The sequence below is a fragment of the Osmerus mordax genome, chromosome 9 (genome assembly GCF_038355195.1).
Source record: "Osmerus mordax isolate fOsmMor3 chromosome 9, fOsmMor3.pri, whole genome shotgun sequence".
Taxonomy (NCBI): domain Eukaryota; kingdom Metazoa; phylum Chordata; class Actinopteri; order Osmeriformes; family Osmeridae; genus Osmerus; species Osmerus mordax.
Window position 1 is genome coordinate 683,242 of NC_090058.1, and position 21,203 is coordinate 704,444.

The 21,203-nt window shown below is 54.0% G+C and overlaps 1 protein-coding gene across 1 annotated transcript in view; it reads right to left on the reverse strand.

The window, feature by feature from the left end:
* Positions 1 to 21,203, reverse strand: part of LOC136948690 (cysteine-rich motor neuron 1 protein-like) — a 31,246-nt gene that overhangs the window by 2,538 nt on the left and 7,505 nt on the right. Inside the window, exons 4-14 of the mRNA XM_067242651.1 lie at positions 15,680 to 15,922; positions 12,200 to 12,379; positions 9,721 to 9,924; positions 9,231 to 9,359; positions 8,922 to 9,069; positions 6,952 to 7,073; positions 5,040 to 5,285; positions 3,849 to 4,058; positions 2,237 to 2,452; positions 999 to 1,124; positions 319 to 497 (exon numbers count right to left, since the gene is read on the reverse strand). Coding sequence (XP_067098752.1) covers positions 319 to 497; positions 999 to 1,124; positions 2,237 to 2,452; positions 3,849 to 4,058; positions 5,040 to 5,285; positions 6,952 to 7,073; positions 8,922 to 9,069; positions 9,231 to 9,359; positions 9,721 to 9,924; positions 12,200 to 12,379; positions 15,680 to 15,922 — 2,003 coding nt within the window. The remainder of the gene's footprint in view (positions 1 to 318; positions 498 to 998; positions 1,125 to 2,236; positions 2,453 to 3,848; positions 4,059 to 5,039; positions 5,286 to 6,951; positions 7,074 to 8,921; positions 9,070 to 9,230; positions 9,360 to 9,720; positions 9,925 to 12,199; positions 12,380 to 15,679; positions 15,923 to 21,203) is intronic.

Here is a 21,203-nt window from a genome sequence, read left to right on the forward strand (position 1 = left end):
TCATGATGAACTTGACATGTTTAATTTCAGTTAAAAGTGCTCCTGTCTTAATTAGAGACAACACATAAATCTCAGCTTTACGGCCCTGAGAATGGAGTCCAACAGGAGCTGCAGGGTAAGTACCTGTGTCCAGGGTGTTAATGCAGACAGTGCAGTGGCACTGCCCTGGGTCCAGGGTGTTAATGCAGACAGTGCAGTGGCACTGCCCTGGGTCCAGGGTGTTAATGCAGACAGTGCAGTGGCACTGGGGTCTGTAGAGAGGGGCAGGATCCCCCATCATGTGTGACACAAGCCTAAAGTCACGAGTGATGGGCTCACCTTCTTGGGCGCACTGTAGCAGGACATCTGCACCCACTTCTTCTTGTTGTTGATGAGCAGAGCCACCACCAGCAGGACCACAATGGCCAGGAGAAGTCCTGCTAGTATCCAGGCTGCAGATTGGTAGATAAGGGCCATCTCCCTCTGGTTGGGGTAGCTGTCGCCCAGGTTGGTCTCATCTGTACAGCCAATCAGACAGCATTAGTCACAGGCCCCTCCACCTGCTCCGGACAGCGTTTCCTTTTCTAATCAATCTAAATGAAAACAGCTTACAGTACGACCTTCCTTAGTCTCTGGCAGGCTTCCCTGACCATCACACACCGTCTCCAAATGAATACTAAAACGTCCCAAGACTCAAATTGTTTAGGCCACATCAATTTAGCATTACTAATTGGGTTTAGCATGTCAGTGGACATTTGGCTCCTTATCACCGCCCCCCTGTACAATGTCAACATGGTCGATGGGCTGGCTGGGAGACATTGGGTCACAGTGCTGAGGGTGTTACCAGGATGTGGGGGAAAGGGGGTGGAAGGATTGCTGACGAGAAAACTAATGACAGTCAGAAACTATTGAAGGGACAGACGGAATAAGACAAAGCCCAAGAAAGAGATTTAGATGAGCACCAGAGAGCGAGAGAGAAACAGGGAGAGAGATATAGTGAGACACAGGGATAGAGTCACCTGTATCAGCAGGGATGGGGGTGACGGTGGCAGTGGTGATCCAGTGAGCGCTCTGCAGGGTGGTGGTGGGGTGTGTCCTGGCTGCCCTGGTGGACACCATCATAGGCACTGACGTTGTTGTTGTTTCTGTCAAACAGAGTTCAGACAAACACAACCATTATTCCTGTTCAGGAAGAGCCCATAGACAAATGCAACTTCATGAATCACCAGAAGTTGATGTTTGGTCGTTCTGGTGTGTTTATAGGAAGTGTCCCCTCAGCTTCCTCCTGAGACAGGAATCCGGAAAAAAGCCAAACACACACAAGATGAAACGGCTCTAAATCAGAACGAACAATGAGCTCCTGACAGGGTTTCCTCTGGACCAGAAGCTGACATGGAGCCGTTGGTCTGACGTCCAGCAGGAACACGCAGCCCAGACAGGAAACACGTGTGCATGTTGTGTGCATAGAGCTAGGGAATGTTAGAGCTAGGGAATGTTAGAGCTAGGGAATGTTAGAGCTAGGGAATGTTAGAGCTAGGGAATGTTAGAGCTAGGGAACGTTAGAGCTAGGGAACGTTAGAGCTAGGGAACGTTAGAGCTAGGGAACGTTAGAGCTAGGGAACGTTAGAGCTAGGGAACGTTAGAGCTAGGGAACGTTAGAGCTAGGGAACGTTAGAGCTAGGGAACGTTAGAGCTAGGGAACGTTAGAGCTAGGGAACGTTAGAGCTAGGGAACGTTAGAGCTAGGGAATGTTAGAGCTAGGGAATGTTAGAGCTAGGGAATGTTAGAGCTAGGGAACGTTAGAGCTAGGGAACGTTAGAGCTAGGGAACGTTAGAGCTAGGGAACGTTAGAGCTAGGGAACGTTAGAGCTAGGGAATGTTAGAGCTAGGGAACGTTAGAGCTAGGGAATGTTAAGGGTCTGCCGGAGGGTTTTCACTTGGAATGTTGCTGCAAGTTGAACTTACATTCAGAATACTAACTTTCCCATCAACAAGCTGTGCCCCGTCCCAGACGACACATAATTATCTGGGAATTTTCCACAGTTCACAGCCTGGTGGTCGGTATTATCATGATCAAACTAAACATTCAGAATCAGAGCAGTTCTATATATACAGTATGAGCTGAGGTGTTCTCGTCATGTGCAGCACAAGACAGCAAAAGATCACTTTCAGTGTGGCCACGATGCCCCCCAGCCCCCCGGGTCCCCAGCCCCCCAGCCCCCCGGGTCCCCAGCCCCCCGGGTCCCCAGACACTCACCCAGACAGTGAGGGCAGCACTGGCCCTTGCGTAGGACGGGCACTCGGCAGCTGGCAGGAGGGCAGCGCTGGGAGAAACACTGAACGGTGCCGTTGCTGCAGGTGCAGCTGGTGCATGCGTTGGCCTTCCAGGAGTCCCCTGCCCTCAGGACGTCCCCCTCGCTGGAGACGCAGTCCTCCTGCTGGCCCCCCGGGAGGACAGGGTCCTGATGCTCGTCTGAGGGGGGAGACAGACACACGGCCTGGGTTAGGACCGCTCTAGCCTGGGTTAGGCCCACTCTAGCCTGGGTTAGGCCCGCTCCAGAGCCAGCAGCAGAACATGTCCCCCAGCGGAGACCAGGCCTGCTGGTGTTAAACACAGGCTGAGGAGACATGCAGCCTGTCAGGTCAGTGTGACGAGCCGTATCTCTCATCGCTCGCCTTCTGTATCACCGCCTTCCCATGACCGAAGCTTTAGTCAGAGTACACACACACACACACACTGCAGCCCTACTGTATACATACATCACACTGTCTGTCATTTAGATGTGTGTTATTCCCACATTCCAGGCAGCCAAGCCCGTGCATATATCAAAGGGCTGTGGCTGACAGTGTGCTGTTGTGTGTGAGAGCAAGATGTGCTGATAAGGTCTGGTCTGCTTGTGTTCCCAGAAGTCTCCTGTGCTCTCAGGAGCACTCATGCATTTCTGATTGGTAGAAGCTCATGCTTGGGGTGATACTCATGCTTGTGTATGTGTTTAAGCTTGTATGTGTTGGTTATGGGGACAGCCCTGCTGCCGTGTAGGATAGTTATGGATCTGAGCACTGGGAACACATGGCCTGTCCGTCTGTCTGTAAACCCAACCAGCCTGGACCAGTTTGTTTACGAGGACTGTGTGTGTCTGGCATAAACCTGTCCATTACAGCGCAACATGCCCAACAAAGGACTCAACAACCACATGTTCATAGATAATAGACCCAGAAAGAACCACATTTATCCCAGCTTCTTTCACTTCTTCGAGTTATTCCTGGATTTAAGTGCTTTTGATATTATCTAAAATGACCCACCAAGGTTAATATAGATCTAGAGATATGGCAGTGTGCCCGATGAGTCCCTGAACAAGTGGACCCAGGATGAGGGCTGTTAGCTACAGTACCTAGCTGTGTTAGCTACAATACCTGACTGTGCTAGCTACAGTACCTGGCTGTTCTAGCTACAGTACCTGGCTGTGCTAGCTGTGCTAGCTACATTACCTAGATGTGTTAGCTACAGTACCTGGCTGTGCTAGCTGTGCTAGCTACATTACCTAGATGTGTTAGCTACAGTACCTGGCTGTGCTAGCTGTGCTAGCTACATTACCTAGATGTGTTAGCTACAGTACCTGGCTGTGCTAGCTGTGCTAGCTGTGCTAGCTATAGTACCTGGATGTGCTAGCTATAGTACCTGGCTGTGCTAGCTATAGTACCTGGCTGTGCTAGCTGTGCTAGCTGTGCTAGCTATAGTACCTGGATGTGCTAGCTATAGTACCTGGCTGTGCTAGCTATAGTACCTGGCTGTGCTAGCTGTGCTAGCTACAGTACCTGGATGTGCTAGCTATAGTACCTGGCTGTGCTAGCTGTGCTAGCTACAGTACCTGGGCAGACATGGCAGCAGGAGTCCTTGTTCCTGGAGGGCGCCGGGCAGAGAGCAGGAGGACACACTTCGGTGTCGCACAGGACCCGGCCCTTCCTGCAGGTGCAGCGAGTGCAGTCGTCCAGGCTCCAGGTCTCTCCCTCCACATACAGCTCCCCACCCGGGGCCCGACACACCACCAGGTCCATCCCCCCACTACCGGACCACTCATCTGCAGCAAAGCAGGGCGGAGCAGAGTAGTCACACAACCAGGCAGTGAGCATAGATAGTATTAAAGTTGAATGAAGTTTGTAAGTCTTAAGTTTTACTTATTTAAGCAATACGCACTTCAGATAAAACATTTAACTCTACAATAAATTGGACATGTGGGCCAGTAGTCTGGATGACAAACTGAGCTGCTACTGCAGGTTGTAGACATTCTTCTACTTGTAAATATTTAAACAGCTCGCTGAGTCACTCAATGCCCCCGATGACCCCAGGGTGTGTATGTGAAGGTGTGTGTGTGTGATGGTGTGTGTGTGTGAAGGTGTGTGTGTGTGAAAGTGTGTGTACGGGATGGTGTGTGTGAGTGTGTGTTCCCCCTTACAGAAGCAGAGTGTGTGGGTTCAGGACGTCAGAGAGTGTGATGTCATCTGGCTAGCTGGACCCTGAGGTGTCCTCTGTCTATGCATTAGCACTTCGACGTGTGTGCGCACGGGCGCGTGTGTGTGGTGTGTGTGTGCGCACAGGCATGGGTGTGTGTGGTGTGTGTGTGTGCACAGGCATGGGTGTGTGTGGTGTGTGTGTGTGCACAGGCATGGGTGTGTGTGGTGTGTGTGTGTGCACAGGCATGGGTGTGTGTGGTGTGTGTGTGTGCACAGGCATGGGTGTGTGTGGTGTGTGTGTGTGCACAGGCATGGGTGTGTGTGGTGTGTGTGTGTGCACAGGCATGGGTGTGTGTGGTGTGTGTGTGTGCACAGGCATGGGTGTGTGTGGTGTGTGTGTGTGCACAGGCATGGGTGTGTGTGGTGTGTGTGTGTGCACAGGCATGGGTGTGTGTGGTGTGTGTGTGTGCACAGGCATGGGTGTGTGTGGTGTGTGTGTGTGCACAGGCATGGGTGTGTGTGGTGTGTGTGTGTGCACAGGCATGGGTGTGTGTGGTGTGTGTGTGTGCACAGGCATGGGTGTGTGTGTGGAGCAGCTCCAGCCGTACCTTCACAGGTGGGGCAGCACTGCTCTGGCCTCACCAGCGGCTGAGGGCAGCTGGGCACGGGGCAGGAGATGAGGACACACATCTCCCGGCCAGCATGGCAGTAGCAGTCCCTGCAGCCATCGTGCCAGCTCTCCCCCTCCTCGTAGCGCTGGCCGCTGGAGGTCCGGCAGAGGCCGGGAGTGGGGACGGGGGCAGGGGCTGTGCTGGGCTTGGGGACGGGGGTGCTGCTGGGCCTGGGCCTGCTCTCTGGAGGAAAACATTCACATAGAAATGTGAGAACGGCTGAGGAGCCCGTGTGAAACAGCTGGCAGGACGTTGTGTGCGAGGGACTTGAAGGGAGGGAATTCGACGTGGAACTTTCATTAAGAAGAACTATTTATGATAGATAGTAAAACAGGCCTGTGTTATTGTCCTGGGTCCTGTTTCATTAGAAGCTAACCAGAGGTCTGCCTCCGCATGCAGGAACAGGACGCCATCGAGAGCTCTGCCTCCGCATGCAGGAACAGGACTCCATCGAGAAGTCTGCCTCCGCATGCAGGAACAGGACGCCATCGAGAGGTCTGCCTCCGCATGCAGGAACAGGACTCCATCGAGAGGTCTGCCTCCGCATGCAGGAACAGGACGCCATCGAGAGGTCTGCCTCCGCATGCAGGAAAAGGACGCCATCGAGAGGTCTGCCTCCGCATGCAGGAACAAGACGCCATCGAGAGGTCTGCCTCCGCATGCAGGAACAGGACGCCATCGAGAGGTCTGCCTCCGCATGCAGGAACAGGACGCCATCGAGAGGTCTGCCTCCGCATGCAGGAACAGGATGCCATCTTCGACGTTATTCCCTCGTAATCCATTTACAGCTGGGCCACAAATAAATAAAGTTTAATCTATTCCCTAAGATTTTTGGCATCGGACTTGATCGCCCAAAATTCAGTCTTTGAGTTTTTAAAAGCCCAAGACTGCCAATAAGTGGGCTCCGCTATGTGTTAAAGCCAGCCTGGCTCATACTGTAATGCTGGGGGAGATCGAGAGCCTTAAGTGCAGGATGTCAGGGAAGGTCATCCCCAGGACAGATGTTAGTATCTCTTCTCCCTCAACACATTTTATAAACGGAAACAAAAACACCTGAAAACCTTTTGATCTGTAAATATTTTACCAGTCCGCTGGGTAACTGATCCAAGAGTTTCAAAATAAGGTAAACAGGGATTCTCAGGAATAGACGAGAATGTGTGTGTGTGTGTGAGGGTATGGTGTGTGGGTGTGTATCGTGTGTGTGTGAGACGATATGGACCCACTGCACTCGCGTCTCACTGTGCCTGCAAACTAAAAATATATCTGAGGCTGAAATATTTATAAAATTGCTCAAAAACAAAATAGACACATCAAATAGAAGTTGCAGAGTATAAATAATCCCTCCACAAACTTTCTTGAACTTTTGTGGTTTGGGAATCAAATAAAAAATGCAAACACAGGCTTAGCAATGGAGCTAAATAAAAACAGTCAAAACAACCATTCATGAGCTAAAGGTCAAAGCTGAAACATGGTGGGGGAAGGTCAGCAAACACACCCATCAGAGACTAATCCACCACTCACACTGAATCCATTACACAGAGCAACCAAACACACACGCTCACATACACTTAGAGATATGTGGAACTGGAGTGGTGAGAATGCGTGAGGGGAGGGTTATTGATGCAGACCAGATGAGCTCGTTACTTTAACACACCCACACACACACACACAGATCTGTAGTGGTGTGACAGCACGGGGAAGGTTACTGCTGCGGACAGGTGTGTTACCTTTACCCATACACACGTGAGAGTGTGTGTGAGAGTGTGTGTGTGCGTGTGTTACCTTTACACATACACACGTGAGAGTGTGTGTGAGAGTGTGTGTGTGTGTGTGTGTGTGTGTGTGTTACCTTTACACATGCAGATAGAGCAGCCCCTCCTGCTGAGCAGGTAGCCGTGGTTACAGAGCAGCTCACAGGAGAAGGGGGGGCAGCGCACACAGCGGCACATCTCACAACCGTGCTTGTTCCTCCTGTGGGGCATCATACACCACACACACACACCACACACACACCACACACACACACCACACACACCGCGAAAAATTACGTTGTGTCCTTGGGCAAGGCACTTCACCCTACTTGCCTCGGGGGAATGAAACTGTACTTGTCGCTCTGGATAAGAGCGTCTGCTAAATGACTAAATGTAACTGTTCTGACCCTAGTCTGATTTGACTAGGAACTTGATTTAGAGACTTGGATTTGCTCAAAATATCATAAAACGTGTTATATATCAAATATAGAAGAACAATGAGGTGATATATCATGGTAGTTCTAATAATGGAAATATCATATATATTCTTCTCTCTCTCTCTTTCTCCCACTCTATCTATGTACATATATTAAACATCGGTTCTGGAGAGACCAGACCAGACCAGACCAGACCAGACCAGACCAGACTGTACACCATGTGTACATACAGAGACAGCAAGTCCTGCTCTGCGTACACAGAGAGACAGCAAGTCCTGCTCTGCGTACACAGAGAGACAGCAAGTCCTGCTCTGCGTACACAGAGAGACAGCAAGTCCTGCTCTGCGTACACAGAGAGACAGCAAGTCCTGCTCTGCGTACACAGAGAGACAGCAAGTCCTGCTCTGCGTACACAGAGAGACAGCAAGTCCTGCTCTGCGTACACAGAGAGACAGCAAGTCCTGCTCTGCGTACACACAGAGACAGCAAGTCCTGCTCTGCGTACACAGAGAGACAGCAAGTCCTGCTCTGCGTACACACAGAGACAGCAAGTCCTGCTCTGCGTACACACAGAGACAGCAAGTCCTGCTCTGTGTAAAGGTGGCTTGTGGGCTCTCAGGCCTGCTGGCTCTGCACATTCCAGCGGGCCGAGCTGTTGGTGCTGTCAGCTCGCATGACCACGCAGCGAGGATGAGGAGCTAAGTGCAGCTTAGTGTCCCGCCTCAGGCGCCGGACTGTCAACACAAACACACCTTCTGACCCTCTGACCCCGCTGGTCACCCCCCCCCCTCTCTCTCTCTCTCTCTCTCTCTCTCTCTCTCTCTCTCTCTCTCTCTCTCTCTCTCTCTCTCTCTCTCTCTCTCTCTCTCTCTCTCTCTCTCTCTCACCCCTCGCACATTCTCACCTCTGTCTCCCTCTCTCCATCTATTACTTTCTCTCTGTTTTTCTGTCTATTAATTACAGTATCTCTCTCTCTAACTGTGTGTGTGTGTGCTGCTCTGCAGGCAGGGCCGCTCTGCAGGCAGGGCCGCTCTGCAGGCAGGGCCGCTCTGCAGGCAGGGCCGCTCTGCAGGCAGGGCCGCTCTGCAGGCAGGGCCGCTCTGCAGGCAGGGCCGTTCTGCAGGCAGGGCCGTTCTGCAGGCAGGGCCGCTCTGCAGGCAGGGCCGCTCTGCAGGCAGGGCCGTTCTGCAGGCAGGGCCGCTCTGCAGGCAGGGCCGCTCTGTCAGGACATATATCAACTCTGTTAGTCTGCTTGTGTCATTCAGACTGCAGAGGCCGACCCTCAAACAGCAGCTTCTCTTAAACAGGCTGGAGCCCCTGTTTCCTGCCCCCCCCAGACAGGGCTCGTCTCCAGGCTGCTGGCCCCAGGCCCCGGGCCTGACTCCAGAAGAATCCCCTCCACTGTGCTCCACTCACTCATCTCATAAAGAGCGCTTTTGTGCCGATGCACTGTTTTTTGATCGTTGTTTTGAGCCGGAAAGATGATTTATGAAATGAAAGGGCTGCCGGGGGACAGAGAAGAGTGGAGCTCTAACCCTAACCCTAACCCTAACCTCTTCCAGATGTGTGATTAAGTTAAACAGATCAGGAGGGGGAGGGGGAGGGGGGGCTGAGTCCAGCCGGTGACTCACACGTATCCATAGGGACAGGTCTTGGCACAGGTCAAAGGTCGACACGTGGGCGCTCTGCACTCGCACACCTCGCACCCCAGCTCGTCCTTCTCGTATCCCATGGGGCATTGCAGGGAGCAGTACCTACCCAGGTCGGGGCAGGAGTCATCTGGAAAAGATCACACACAGGTCATCTGACCGGACACGCCCATCCATCATCACCATGGTTACCACGGATCCTGTCAGCTGAGTATTCCACACCACTGCAGACAGTACTCATGGAGACCACTCTGCCCTGTGAGGCAGGTGTGTGTGTGAGAGGAGACTCACTGGTGATGCAGTGGCAGAGCAGGCAGCCGTGGTGGTCCTGCTGGAAGCCGAGGGGGCAGTCTGGTGCAGACAGGGAGCACTCCTCCAGTGGGGGGCAGACTGCCGGGCTCAGGGTCTCATACGATGGCTCTGAGGGGGGGCAACGAGGACACGCTCAGGACCCCGGAGCCTGACCAACGCTTATGTGTGTGCGTGTAGTCCCTGTGTGTGTGTGTAGTCCCTGTGTGTGCGTGTGTAGTCAGGTGGCTGAGCGGTTAGGGAATCGGGCTAGTAATCAGAAGGTTGCCGGTTCGATTCCCTGTGCCAAGTCTGTGCCAAATGACGTTGTGTCCTTGGGCAAGGCACTTCACCTTACTTGCCTCGGGGGGAATGTCCCTGTACTTACTGTAAGTCGCTCTGGATAAGAGCGTCTGCTAAATGACTAAATGTAAATGTAGTCCCTGTGTGTCTGTGTGTGTGTGTAGTCCCTGTGTGTGTGGTGTGTCCGTGCCTTCACAGAAGGGGCAGCACTCTCCAGGGATCTTGACGGGGTTGTGGCAGCTCTGCTTGCAGGCCATGGCGGTACAGCGAGGCTCTCCATCCACACACTGGCAGAAGGTGCAGTCATCCTCCTTCCAGCGCTCCTCGTGGCCCCGCAGCACGTTGTTCACCCAGCAGCTGGCCTCCGCGCTGTCCAGCGCCAGCAGCTCCACATCTGGGGCACACACACACACACACATGAACACACACACACATGAACACACACACATGAACACACACACATGAACACACACACATGAACAAGAACACACATGAATACACACAAACATGAACACACACACATTAAGAGAGAGAGAGGAACCTGGCCCTCCACCAGGACCAGAGGAGGCTCAATATGACGAGAGCCAGGCCAGGAGAGGCTGTTAGCTGGCCTCACAGTGGGGAAGTGATGTGTGTATAGCAGGGTAAGAGGAGAAGGCTGGAATAGCCGTGGGACCGGGCAAAGACGTCATACGGAGATAGAGAGATAAGATCATAAAAAACACACGTACATGAACACATCCAATTTCCTGTCCCAGTTCTTTGGCTAACAGGTCCACCTCAGCCATGAGCAGGACCCACAGGTCGCTAACCCCACCCCTGTGGCCCCACACCAGGTCAGACCCTAATCCACCCCTGTGGCCCCACACCAGGTCAGAGTTCACCATCATACATTTACGTCCAAAGCCATAAATCCTATTTAAGCGTGTTACATGTGTAACCTGTGGTTTCAGCCATTTGTTTGAAGTCTTGAGCGAAACTTGAACGTTTCGGACATTTGAAAAGCAGCCCTTGAAAGCCAGTCCCGCTCCTTACAGGTGATGTCTTTTAGCCAAATGAATTCTGGGGTCTTGACTTGAGCGTTTGTCGTAAATAATCCTAACTGTGTTTTGTGTCACCGTTGATGAGAAACAGAGGTGGTGCGGCCCTCTGAGCCGGAGCTGGAAGGTAGTGTGTGGGCAGCGTGTGTGTGTGTGCAGCATGTGTGTGTGTGGGTGTGTGTGGGCTGGTGTGTGTGGGCAGGGTGTATGTGTGTATTTATATGTGTGGCTACATACAGTACAAGGTTGTCTGTGTGCTTGGTAAATGTGTTTGTTTATATGTGTGGTTGCATGTATACAATACAAGGTTGTGTGTGAGAGAGAGAGAGAGAGAGCGAGAGCGAGAGAGTGGTTTCTTCCCCAGGATTGTGCTGCTAGCCTGTTGTGATCCAGCAGAGATCTGGCTGTAGTGATCCTGTACATCTGACACTGGTTATAGTCAGCTCAGCTTTCATCTCTCTCTTTCTCGCTCTCTCTCTCTCCCTCTCTCTCTCTCTCCCCTTCTTTCTCTTTCTATTCCTGTCTTTCAGCAAGCCTAAATATAACCCTTTTACTGCAACCTTCGCTCATCAGCGAGTCAGTGAGTCAAGGCTACAGTTGAAGGTAAGCTGTATCTCCCACAAAGAACACAAAAGGCGACCTGAAGCATTTTCTTGTGATATCAGAACACCGGAGGTTGTACTGGATTCCCTGATGAGTCTGGAGAGCAGGTGTTCCCTCCCGTCCAACACAGGAACGCTGACACCCCTTCATCAGAACTATCTCCATGGTGAGCAGCGCAGGACATGAAAGCATTCCTCTGTCTCTAAAAACCCTCACATTCCAGGTGTACCTCCACAACTGACCTTCAATAACCCCACAGCCTGCCTCTCTCTCTCCCCCTCCCTCCCTCCCTCCCTCCCTCCCTCCCTCCCTCCCTCCCTCCCTCCCTCCCTCCCTCCCTCCCTCCCTCCCTCCCTCCCTCTCTCCCTCTCTCTCTCTCTCCCTCTCTCTCTCTCTCTCTCTCTCTCTCTCTCTCTCTCTCTCTCTCTCTCTCTCTCTCTCTCTCCCTCTCTCTTGTTCTTGGTCTGTTCCTCGGTGCTCTCATGTGCCTGATTGTTAGAGACTACAGTCTCCAGCAGCACCCAGCTTCAGCATGAGGGCAGTACTGCCCACAGTACTGCCCTCAGTGGGCCTCAGTAAAGAGGCTGGGCCCTCTTCACTGAGGCCCAGCCTCTTCACTGAGGCCCAGCCTCTTCACTGAGGCCCAGCCTCTTCACTGGGGCAGCCAGGTAGCCCCGCCCCCCCACCCCACAGCCTCTTCACTGAGGCCCAGCCTCTTCACTGAGGCCCAGCCTCTTCACTGAGGCCCAGCCTCTTCACTGGGGCAGCCAGGTAGCCCCGCCCCCCCACCCCACAGCCTCTTCACTGGGGCAGCCAGTCATCTCCCGGGCGGCCTTCATGACCCCCCCCCCCCCCCCCAGGTGCTGTCGTTATGCCCAGCATGTTAATAAGAAGTAGTCCAGTTGGATCTGAACGGAAGCCGTCAAGGTCCGGGGCTGTCGGAGGTGAGTATCTGTCAGGCCCTGGAGGAGAGGGGGGGGAGGAGGAGGGGGGGGAGGAGGGGGAGGAGGAGGAGGGGGTCTGTACCTATGCAGACTGGGCAGCACTCTCCCTCTGGGATGTAAAAGTTGTCACAGTCCAGCTCCGCACACTCGGCCTTGGAGCAGAAGGAGATCCCCCCACGACACTGGCACAGCCAGCAGGGCTGCATGCGGTACACCTCCCCCTCGGAGAACTGCTGGCTGTTGTGGACGCACTGGGGAGAGACTGGGGGAGGGGGACAAGGAAACAAAGACTGTCAAGCTGGCCCTCACACACACGCACACAAACACGCACGCACGCTTTTCAGTGGATGAATGAATGTTCACGTGTTAAGACCAAGGCCCACAGGCTTGTCTGACCATGTGATCTGACCAGGAAACACATCTGGGCCCTAATCAACCCCGGTCAGACACACTGTCCCTGTAGAGATTCATAACAGACAAACATTTTACAGCAGGGGAGAGACCAGGAGCTGTTCCTGGGGGAGGAGAGACCAGGAGCTGTTCCTGGGGGAGGAGAGACCAGGAGCTGTTCCTGGGGGAGGAGAGACCAGGAGCTGTTCCTGGGGGAGGAGAGACCAGGAGCTGTTCCTGGGGTGAGCTGAGCTCTCCTGGAGGAACTGTATCCCAGGAGAGGGAGAGAATGAGAGGGAGGGGTGAGACAGGGAGAGAATGAGAGGGAGGGAGGGAGACCAAGGGTAAACCGAACTTATTCAATGAAAACATTCCATTGTATTTTAAACTCCTTTTCACCCTCTAGTACCATGCCTGTACCACTGGCAGCAGACGTCAACACTACAGACCTGGCTATGAGCTACTGCTCTCCAGGAGAATGCGGAGAATACTGCTCTCCAGGAGAATGCGGAGAATGTAGGGTTTACAGGAAGAGAGGTGATTATGTAAGAGTGTCATGGTCTGACTGGTGACAGAGGTGCAGGCATGGCAGAGTTCAGCCTATCTGGCCTGCCCTCCACGGCGCCACCAGGCCCGGGGGGGGGGGGGGGGGGGCTGCAGCATCTGTATGCCATACCCTGAGAGGCACCCTTAGCTGCCCCCCACCCCCCCCCCCCCCCCCCTCCATCCTGCCCTCTAACACAAAGCAGGTGGACCAACTGAGTCAAGTAAAAATGTCCCTCCCTCCCTCCCTCCCTCCCTCCCTCCCTCCCTCCCTCCCTCCCTCCCTCCCTCCCTCCCTCCCTCCCCTCCCTCCCTCCCTCCCTCCCTCCCTCCCTCTCTTTCTTTCTTTCTTTTTTTTATTTGCTCTTTCTTTCCTTTCTTTTGCCTTTCTTCTCCATCTCTCTCCTTCCCTTCCCGCCCCGCTTGCAGCAGCTAAGCAGAGCAAACGCAATAAGCACTTCAGCTGGCTGTGATTGGCAGGCATGACCCCGATGCTTAACGCAGGGGAAACAATAGGAAGTCACATGACAGGATGGTCATGTGACTTCCGCTGTGTTTGTTCCTGTTAATCCCCAACGCTCATTTGCGTCAGACTGTGAATTCCTGACGTGCTTTGTGATGTTCCCTACTCTCTGGATCAGGGATGAAGTGGAACTATGGCTGGGTGTGGATTCGTGACCCCAACCCACCTCCTAAATCAATCCCAGGGTCGTGCTTTCACCAAGCCACAGAGGACGAACGAGGATGACTCCCCTGGGATCCTCACAGTACATTGCTCATGGGACTGTTGTTTAACAGTCATTCCAGTTTCCTTCCCATGAAATGATGCATACCATGTCAACACTTTAATCGTGTAGTCTTGATAGTACTGTACACGCACTGTTGATGTGAAGATAAAGCCTTGTTTAAACTGTAGTTTAAAAAGAACCCACCATCACTTGGAGTTTAACTACATAAACAGCATCCTGTCTGAGACCTGAGTGTTGGACGAGAACACTGTTGTTCCTCTTCGGGCCAGATAAAACTGGCTTGTATGGAACCATCTGGAACCATCTGGAACCATCTGGAACATGCTAAGACATCAGGGCCAGGGTGGTGTCAGCTTATCTTCTCCTACCAGGGTCATCCTCCGGCCCGGTCGTCAGGACAACCCAGACACACAGGTCTGGGCTGCTGTCACAGAACCCAACGTGTTGACCCAGAGCTCACAGACCACGCCCAGCACCCAGGGCCAATCACAGGCCACGCCCAGCACCCAGGGCCAATCACAGGCCACGCCCAGCACCCAGGGCAAATCACAGGCCACACCCAGCACCCAGGGCCAATCACAGGCCACACCCAGCACCCAGGGCCAATCACAGCAGGGGACTCCGTGTTCCATAAACACCGGAGGAATCCCAGTCCTGACCGGGTTCGAGTCTCTCCTGCACTGTAACCGAGTCGAGGCCCGGGTGAGGTGTGCTTCTGGAAAAGAGAGGGGTACTGGAGGGGGTGGAGGGGCAGGGAGGAGCTGATGAGGGGCAGGGAGGAGCTGATGAGGGGCAGTCATGTGGGGTAACTGCCTGATGAGGGGCAGGGAGGAGCTGAAGAGGGGCAGGGAGGAGCTGATGACGGGCAGGGAGGAGCTGATGAGGGCAGTGAGGAGCTGATGAGGGGCAGGGAGGAGCTGATGAGGGGCAGTCATGCGGGGGTAACTGATGAGGGGCAGTCATGCGGGGGTAACTGCCATGGAAGCAGCACAAAAGGCATCACGCCTGGAGGCAGAGAGTAGCAGACACTTGTTATCAGAACCCTGATCCCCGCGCCCCTGACCACATTCAGCCTTGATCCCCACGCCCCCGACCGCATTCAGCCTGCGCCGGCCTGCCTCCCTCCATTACCCTCCCCGCGGCCCGGCTGGGGCACATAAAAAGCATTCCCATCAATGAACTGTTGAACTTTTTTCTTTTGGACGTGTGACCAGACTGGAACTCTTTGACACTGCACTTCTGTTGAGCAAAAGCGTAGCCTAAGCACTTTTCTGGTCACTGGGCTTGTTGAGTCCCATTAATTCCAGGACATGGCGCTCTTTTACGGGTGCGAGAGGCCAGAATGGGAATCTGTTCTGTTGGTAAAACAAAATATTTGCAGGCAGCGCAGAGTAAACAGTCACGTCCCTTCCCCTCGTCCTGGCTCTCTAGTCTCTCCTGGCTGGTTGGCAGGCTGGCTTGCGAGCTGGGTTGTTGGCTAGCTGGCAGGCTAGTGAGCGAGCTAGCTAGCTGTGTGGGTGTCTAACTGGTAAGAAGACTGAGGCAGCACAACAGTCTTCAGGCCCGTAGTCGTGATTAATATCCCCTCGGGCTCCGATTATTAGCAGACACGCTACAGAAGAAATGCCTTTGAAGTGTCCTCAACAGACTCCAGCCAGCGGGCAACACCAATAAACAGACGAACAACAATTACCAGCTAATGACCAGCTCTCCTTTTCATGTCCAGACATGTGGTCAACAGGGACTTTCAAATTCTATCTGATGAAAATAAAGATCTTTTCAATGGCGGTTGAACATTTCGCACCTGCAACCTGGGTGGAGAGGATTACGACTGAGGAAGCCAGGAATAGTTTGGATGTTTGACGAGAGGGGGACGTTACCTCTCTGGCACTGGAACACACTGCAGCAGTTCCCCGGCAGCCCGCTGGCCTGGGTGAGCATCACAGCTCTCTGCCCGGCCGGGCAGGAGGGCTGGACGCAGGCCTGGGGGTCGCAGGTGCAGCGGGGGGGCAGGGAGGGGCAGCAGCCAGCAGGGGGCAGGTAGCTCATGGAGAGCACAGAGTCAGGGGGGCAGGAGGGCACCGGCAGAGGAGGGCATGTGACTCCAGCACACTTCAGCTCTTCTGGAAGTCACACACACACACACACACACAGCGTCACATATAATAACAAATCTATGTAAGGAATACTGTAACCACTTCTACCAGCCCCCGGTCTTAACAGTGTCCACACTGTTACAGCTGAGCAATATGGGGGCGGGAGGACAGGAGATGTGAGGAGAGGAGGGGAGGAGGGGAGGAGGGGAGGGAGGGAGGGGAGGGGAGGAGGGGAGGAGGGGAGGGAGGGAGGGGGAGGGGAGGAGGGGAGGAGGAGGGGGGAGGGGAGGAGGGGAGGGAGGAGGGGAGGGGAGGAGGGGAGGGGAGGGGAGGAGGGGAGGGAGGAGGGGAGGGAGGAGGAGGAGGGGAGGAGGAGGGGAGGACTCTCCCAGGTTGGATATGCTGTGTGAGTGGAACACTTGTGCTCATGTTGCTGTCTGGAGTTCACTTCGGCGGGCCAGAGTCCCATGCATTCATCAGATCCCCTCCAGCCTGACAGCTTTACAGCTTCCTGCCCGAGGAGCGCCAGACACCACAAGGCTTTCATCACTTCCTGTCCTTCAGTCCTGGTCCTGATCCCTGTCCGGCCTGGCTGTCCCAACCCCCCGCGTCCCCACGAGCCCCTCCCACAGTCTCTCTACAAGCCCCTCCCACAGTCTCTCTACAAGCCCCTCCCACAGTCTCTCTACAAGCCCCTCCCACACAGTCTCTCTACAAGCCCCTCCACACAGTCTCTCTACAAGCCCCTCCACACAGTCTCTCTACAAGCCCCTCCACACAGTCTCTCTACAAGCCCCTCCACACAGTCTCTCTACAAGCCCCTCCACACAGTCTCTCTACAAGCCCCTCCACACAGTCTCTCTACAAGCCCCTCCACACAGTCTCTCTACAAGCCCCTCCACACAGTCTCTCTACAAGCCCCTCACACAGTCTCTCTACAAGCCCCTCACACAGTCTCTCTACAAGCCCCTCCACACAGTCTCTCTACAAGCCCCTCCACACAGTCTCTCTACAAGCCCCTCCACACAGTCTCTCTACAAGCCCCTCCACACAGTCTCTCCACAAGCCCCTCCACACAGTCTCTCCACAAGCCCCTCCACACAGTCTCTCCTCCTCCTCTCTTCTTCTCTGAGCACATGAGGCAGGCACCAGTTGACTGTTCCCTTGCCAGAGCCAACATAGTGGCTGTGATACCCTTGTTAGGGAGCACCAGGGGGGGCACCAGGGGGGTTCAGGGGGGGGCACCAGGGGGGGGGGGGCACCAGGGGGGGGGGGCACCAGGGGGGTTCAGGGGGGGGCACCAGGGGGGTTCAGGGGGGGGGCACCAGGGGTACAGTAATGTACACACAGTGTTTTAGGGTTCCCCATGTCTCAGTCCCAAGTCCAGGGCTTGGGGATCCTGTCCTATAATTGTCAATCGCTAAGTAATTTCACAGATCTCCAGTGGAAGGCAGGCTACACACACACACACACACGTTAGTCTGTCAGAGAGGGCTGCAGGAGAGAAGTGGAACACAAAGAGAGCCTACAGACCAGGGATAATGGATGAGAGGAGGGAAATGTGGTAATTACAAGTCTGCTTTCTGTCTCCTCCCTCGGTCTTTCAGCAGAGAAAGCGCAAAATGAATAAAATAACTAATTGCCTCATAAACAAGGGAAATGACACGTTTATGACGAGAGTCAAGAGGAATATTTGAGAGTCTTTACATGCGTGCTGGTTTTGAGGGGAGATTCTGAGGTGGGTTGCGTAACACTTTGGGTTTGCGGCTGGTTCAGGAGCCGGTCCTGTTGACAGTAGGCCCAGACTGCTGCTGTATGTCTCTCTCTCTGTCCTCTCTCTCCCTCTCTCTCTATCTCCCTCTCTGTCCTTCTCTCTGTCTCTCTCTCCCCCTCCCTCTCCCCCTCTCTCTCCCCCTCCCTCTCCCCCTCTCCGTCTCTCTCTCCCCATCTCCCCCTCTCTCTCCCCCTCTCTGTCTCTCTCTCCCCCTCCCTCTCCCCCTCTCCCCCTCTCTGTCCCCATCTCTGTCTCTCTCCCCCTCTCTGTCTCTCTCTCTGTCTCTCTCTCCCCCTCTCTGTCTCTCTCTCTCCCCCTCTCTGTCTCTCTCTCCCCCTCTCTGTCTCTCTCTCTCCCCCTCTCTCTCTGTCTCTCTCTCTCTGTCTCTCTGTCTCTCTTTCACAGCAACCCAACCCAGTGCAGGATCTCTCTCATCCCTGACATTTGAGGACCTGTAAGTGGATCCTCGGGGCTTTTCCCAGCAGATGGGAAACTGAGCTGAGTGTCCTGGTGTCCCTGGAACCAGCAGTCCTCAGCTCCAGTCCTCAGCCAACAGCTCTGCTATCACACTCTCCCACTCATCAAACCAAGAGCAGGACTGGACCTAGCGGTCCCGACCCAATACCCTGCCGGCATGTTCATCATCCACTTAAAGAAGCGTTTGAAGTCTGAGCCAGAACACGTGTGGCTGTACGAGCAGAGCAGGAGACAGAAGATCTCATGGATGAACTAGAGGATGAAGGAAACAGATTTTTTCCCCCGTCCTCCGCTGAGCAAACAGGGTGGGGTGTGAGAGGCATCTGTACTGTAGTGTTTGCTCTGGGAGCCTGAAACACTGATGGTGCCCACAAAGCTCTCATTGATAAACTTTGTTGCTGCTGAATAGTGTCATAGAAAACGCGGGGAAAAACCCCTGAGTTAAAGCTGGCTAGGACCCCTTTAACGCTTTTTTGGCCTAATTCCTGTGTCTGAGTTAAATAAACGTCAGCTGGAAAGCTGATTTGAGAAGTTTACTTCTCATAAAACCTAACCTAGAAGCTGATTCTGAGCAGCAGAGCTGAAAAACCTCTGAGAATCTTTTCTTTTTGAAAAACACGTCTGTATATTGAAAAACACCACAGATGGTGCTCTGAATAACCCTTGCAGAGTATTGTGTGTCAGATTACTTATTCACTTATAATAATAGCTGGGCTGGAGTGGGTGGCAAACAGCACCTGGGTGGCAATATTATCATTCAAATGAGTGGAATTGAGGTCTTTAGAGGGAACGCTCCAAGCTTCGGAGGTTTAATTGATATAATTTTCTAGCGGGGGGACATTTATGTGAACAAAAGGCCAGCAGACACAGGCAGGGCAGGATTAGCTTCTCTTGCGCTCTAGAAGCACAAATAAGGCTGTAATTAGCTAGTCAGAGGCCACAGGAACAATCTCTGTATCACAATGGTGGCTATTCTCCAGCTAGTGCAGACGAGAATATGAACGTCTGGTTTGGCCTGCGTGATGCCTGCAGTCTGGGCACTGGGCGAGATGTTCTCTTGTTGGGCAGGCGTGATAGGAGAGAACATCAAGCAATGTTCTAGCTTGAAATCCAAGTACACACACGAGGCCGGGAGTCTGAGGTGGGATGTGGAAATTGGTCCATTACCACAGAATGGGGCCTGTAAACAATGCATCTCTCTGGCTTTTCAGCAGCTCACTGAAGAAAGGAAAACACCTCTGTGTAAATGTTCTCCTCGTAAGGAGGCACAAGCAGCGCAGTCTTAGCCTGAGCACAGCAACCCAGCCAGGCAGAGGAGGCCGTGTTGACAGCCTCAGTTCACTCATGGAAAAAGCGCACAATGTGAGTTCTGTTTAAGCGACTGACTTTGGAAGCCAGTCAGCACAGAACAAAGCTTTCTCAGTGCAGCCGCCCTGCGTGTTCCTGCGCCGGCCTCAGGGTTCCTGCTGCTCACACCCGAGGGCACACACCAGGTCCGTCTGACGGGAGCTGTGTGCTGGCAGCATGCCCAGCAGCCGTACAGCTGGGGGGGTGCAGGAGATGGATCCTCCTGGCTGAACCCCACACCAGGGCTAGGAGAGGGAGGAGCCGCAGGTAGACAGGTAGACAGGCAGGCAGGCAGGTTGGCAGATAGACAGGCAGGTTAGCAGACAGACAGACAGGTTAGCGGAGAGACAGACAGGCAGGTTAGCACACAGACAGGCAGGTAAGTAGACAGACAGACAGACAGGCAGGTTAGCAGAGAGACAGGCAGACAGACAAGCAGGCAGACAGACAGGCAGGCAGACAGGCAGGTTAGCAGACAGGCAGACAGACAGGCAGGCAGACAGGCAGGTTAGCAGACAGGCAGGCAGGTTAGCAGACAGGCAGGCAGGTTAGCAGACAGACAGACAGGCAGGTTAACAAAGAGACAGACAGGCAGGCAGACTGGCTGCTGCAACACTGTCCTTTACAGAGTTGACAGCTCCTCGCTCTCTCTTTCACTAAATATTTGGGGAAGAAAAACGTGATTGCTGTGTCCAAGGGCAGCAGAGCTGCAGCTGCAAGAGTGTGTGTGTGTGTGTGGGGGCAGGGTTTAGGGTATGTGTTGCACATACTATTGTTCTTGTGTGTGAGCTCTGCCCGGTAACACACCCTTCCCCTTATTGTCAGATGTCCAATCAGATTAGAGCAGTGAGAGTGAGCATGAGGGTCTTTATCATGCTGAGAGGCCGGAACAATGTGACAGAGAAAGAGGACCTACATTCAATAGCATTATCTGAGGCTGGGCTGGCACACAACACAGGGGAGAGCAAGTCCACCCCGGTCACATGGAAGTTGTCTGTGGAGGACAAGGAGGGGGTAGAACAGATAGGAGCCCTTTGAGGTTCCTTAGGGGACACCAGACATAAAAAACATGATTCATTCTCCAGGCTGTGTCCGCTGTGTCAGGGCTGTGGTGGAGGTAGCCATGTTACATAAGCTTCTTGGCCGTGTGATCGCGTTTCCTCACAAGCCAGGATGAAACGCCAGCACTGGGGGTGGGATCAGGTCTGCTGCCAGAGGCACAATATGGGGGTCTGGGAGGCGGGGGGTCTGGGGGTCTGGAGAGGGGGTCTGGGGGGAGGGGGGTCTGGGAAGCAGTGACTGGTCTTGGGCTGGGGTGGGGTTTGGTGGTGTTGGGGCTGGGTCTGTGTGGGGGGGTGAGCAGGGCTAGGCTGGGTCTGTGTGGGGGGGTGAGCAGGGCTAGGCTGGGTGTGTGTGTGTGGGTGAGAAAGCCTGGGTCTGGGAGCAGAGAGAGGGATGACAGGCTGAGACAGGGATCGTACCTCGCCCAGCAGGAAAGGCCTTTGTCTGGACCGCCACACAAGCTGTGTTTTGTTTCCCCTTTGAAATCACTACCCCCTCACACACACACACACACACACACACACACACACACACACGGGGGGGGGACAGGGACAGGGACAGGAAGAGACTCGCTGGACAGGACAGGGTCATAGCCGGTCACACACACAGCTAGCTGAGATGTCTGGCACCCAGACACCGGCGGGCTGG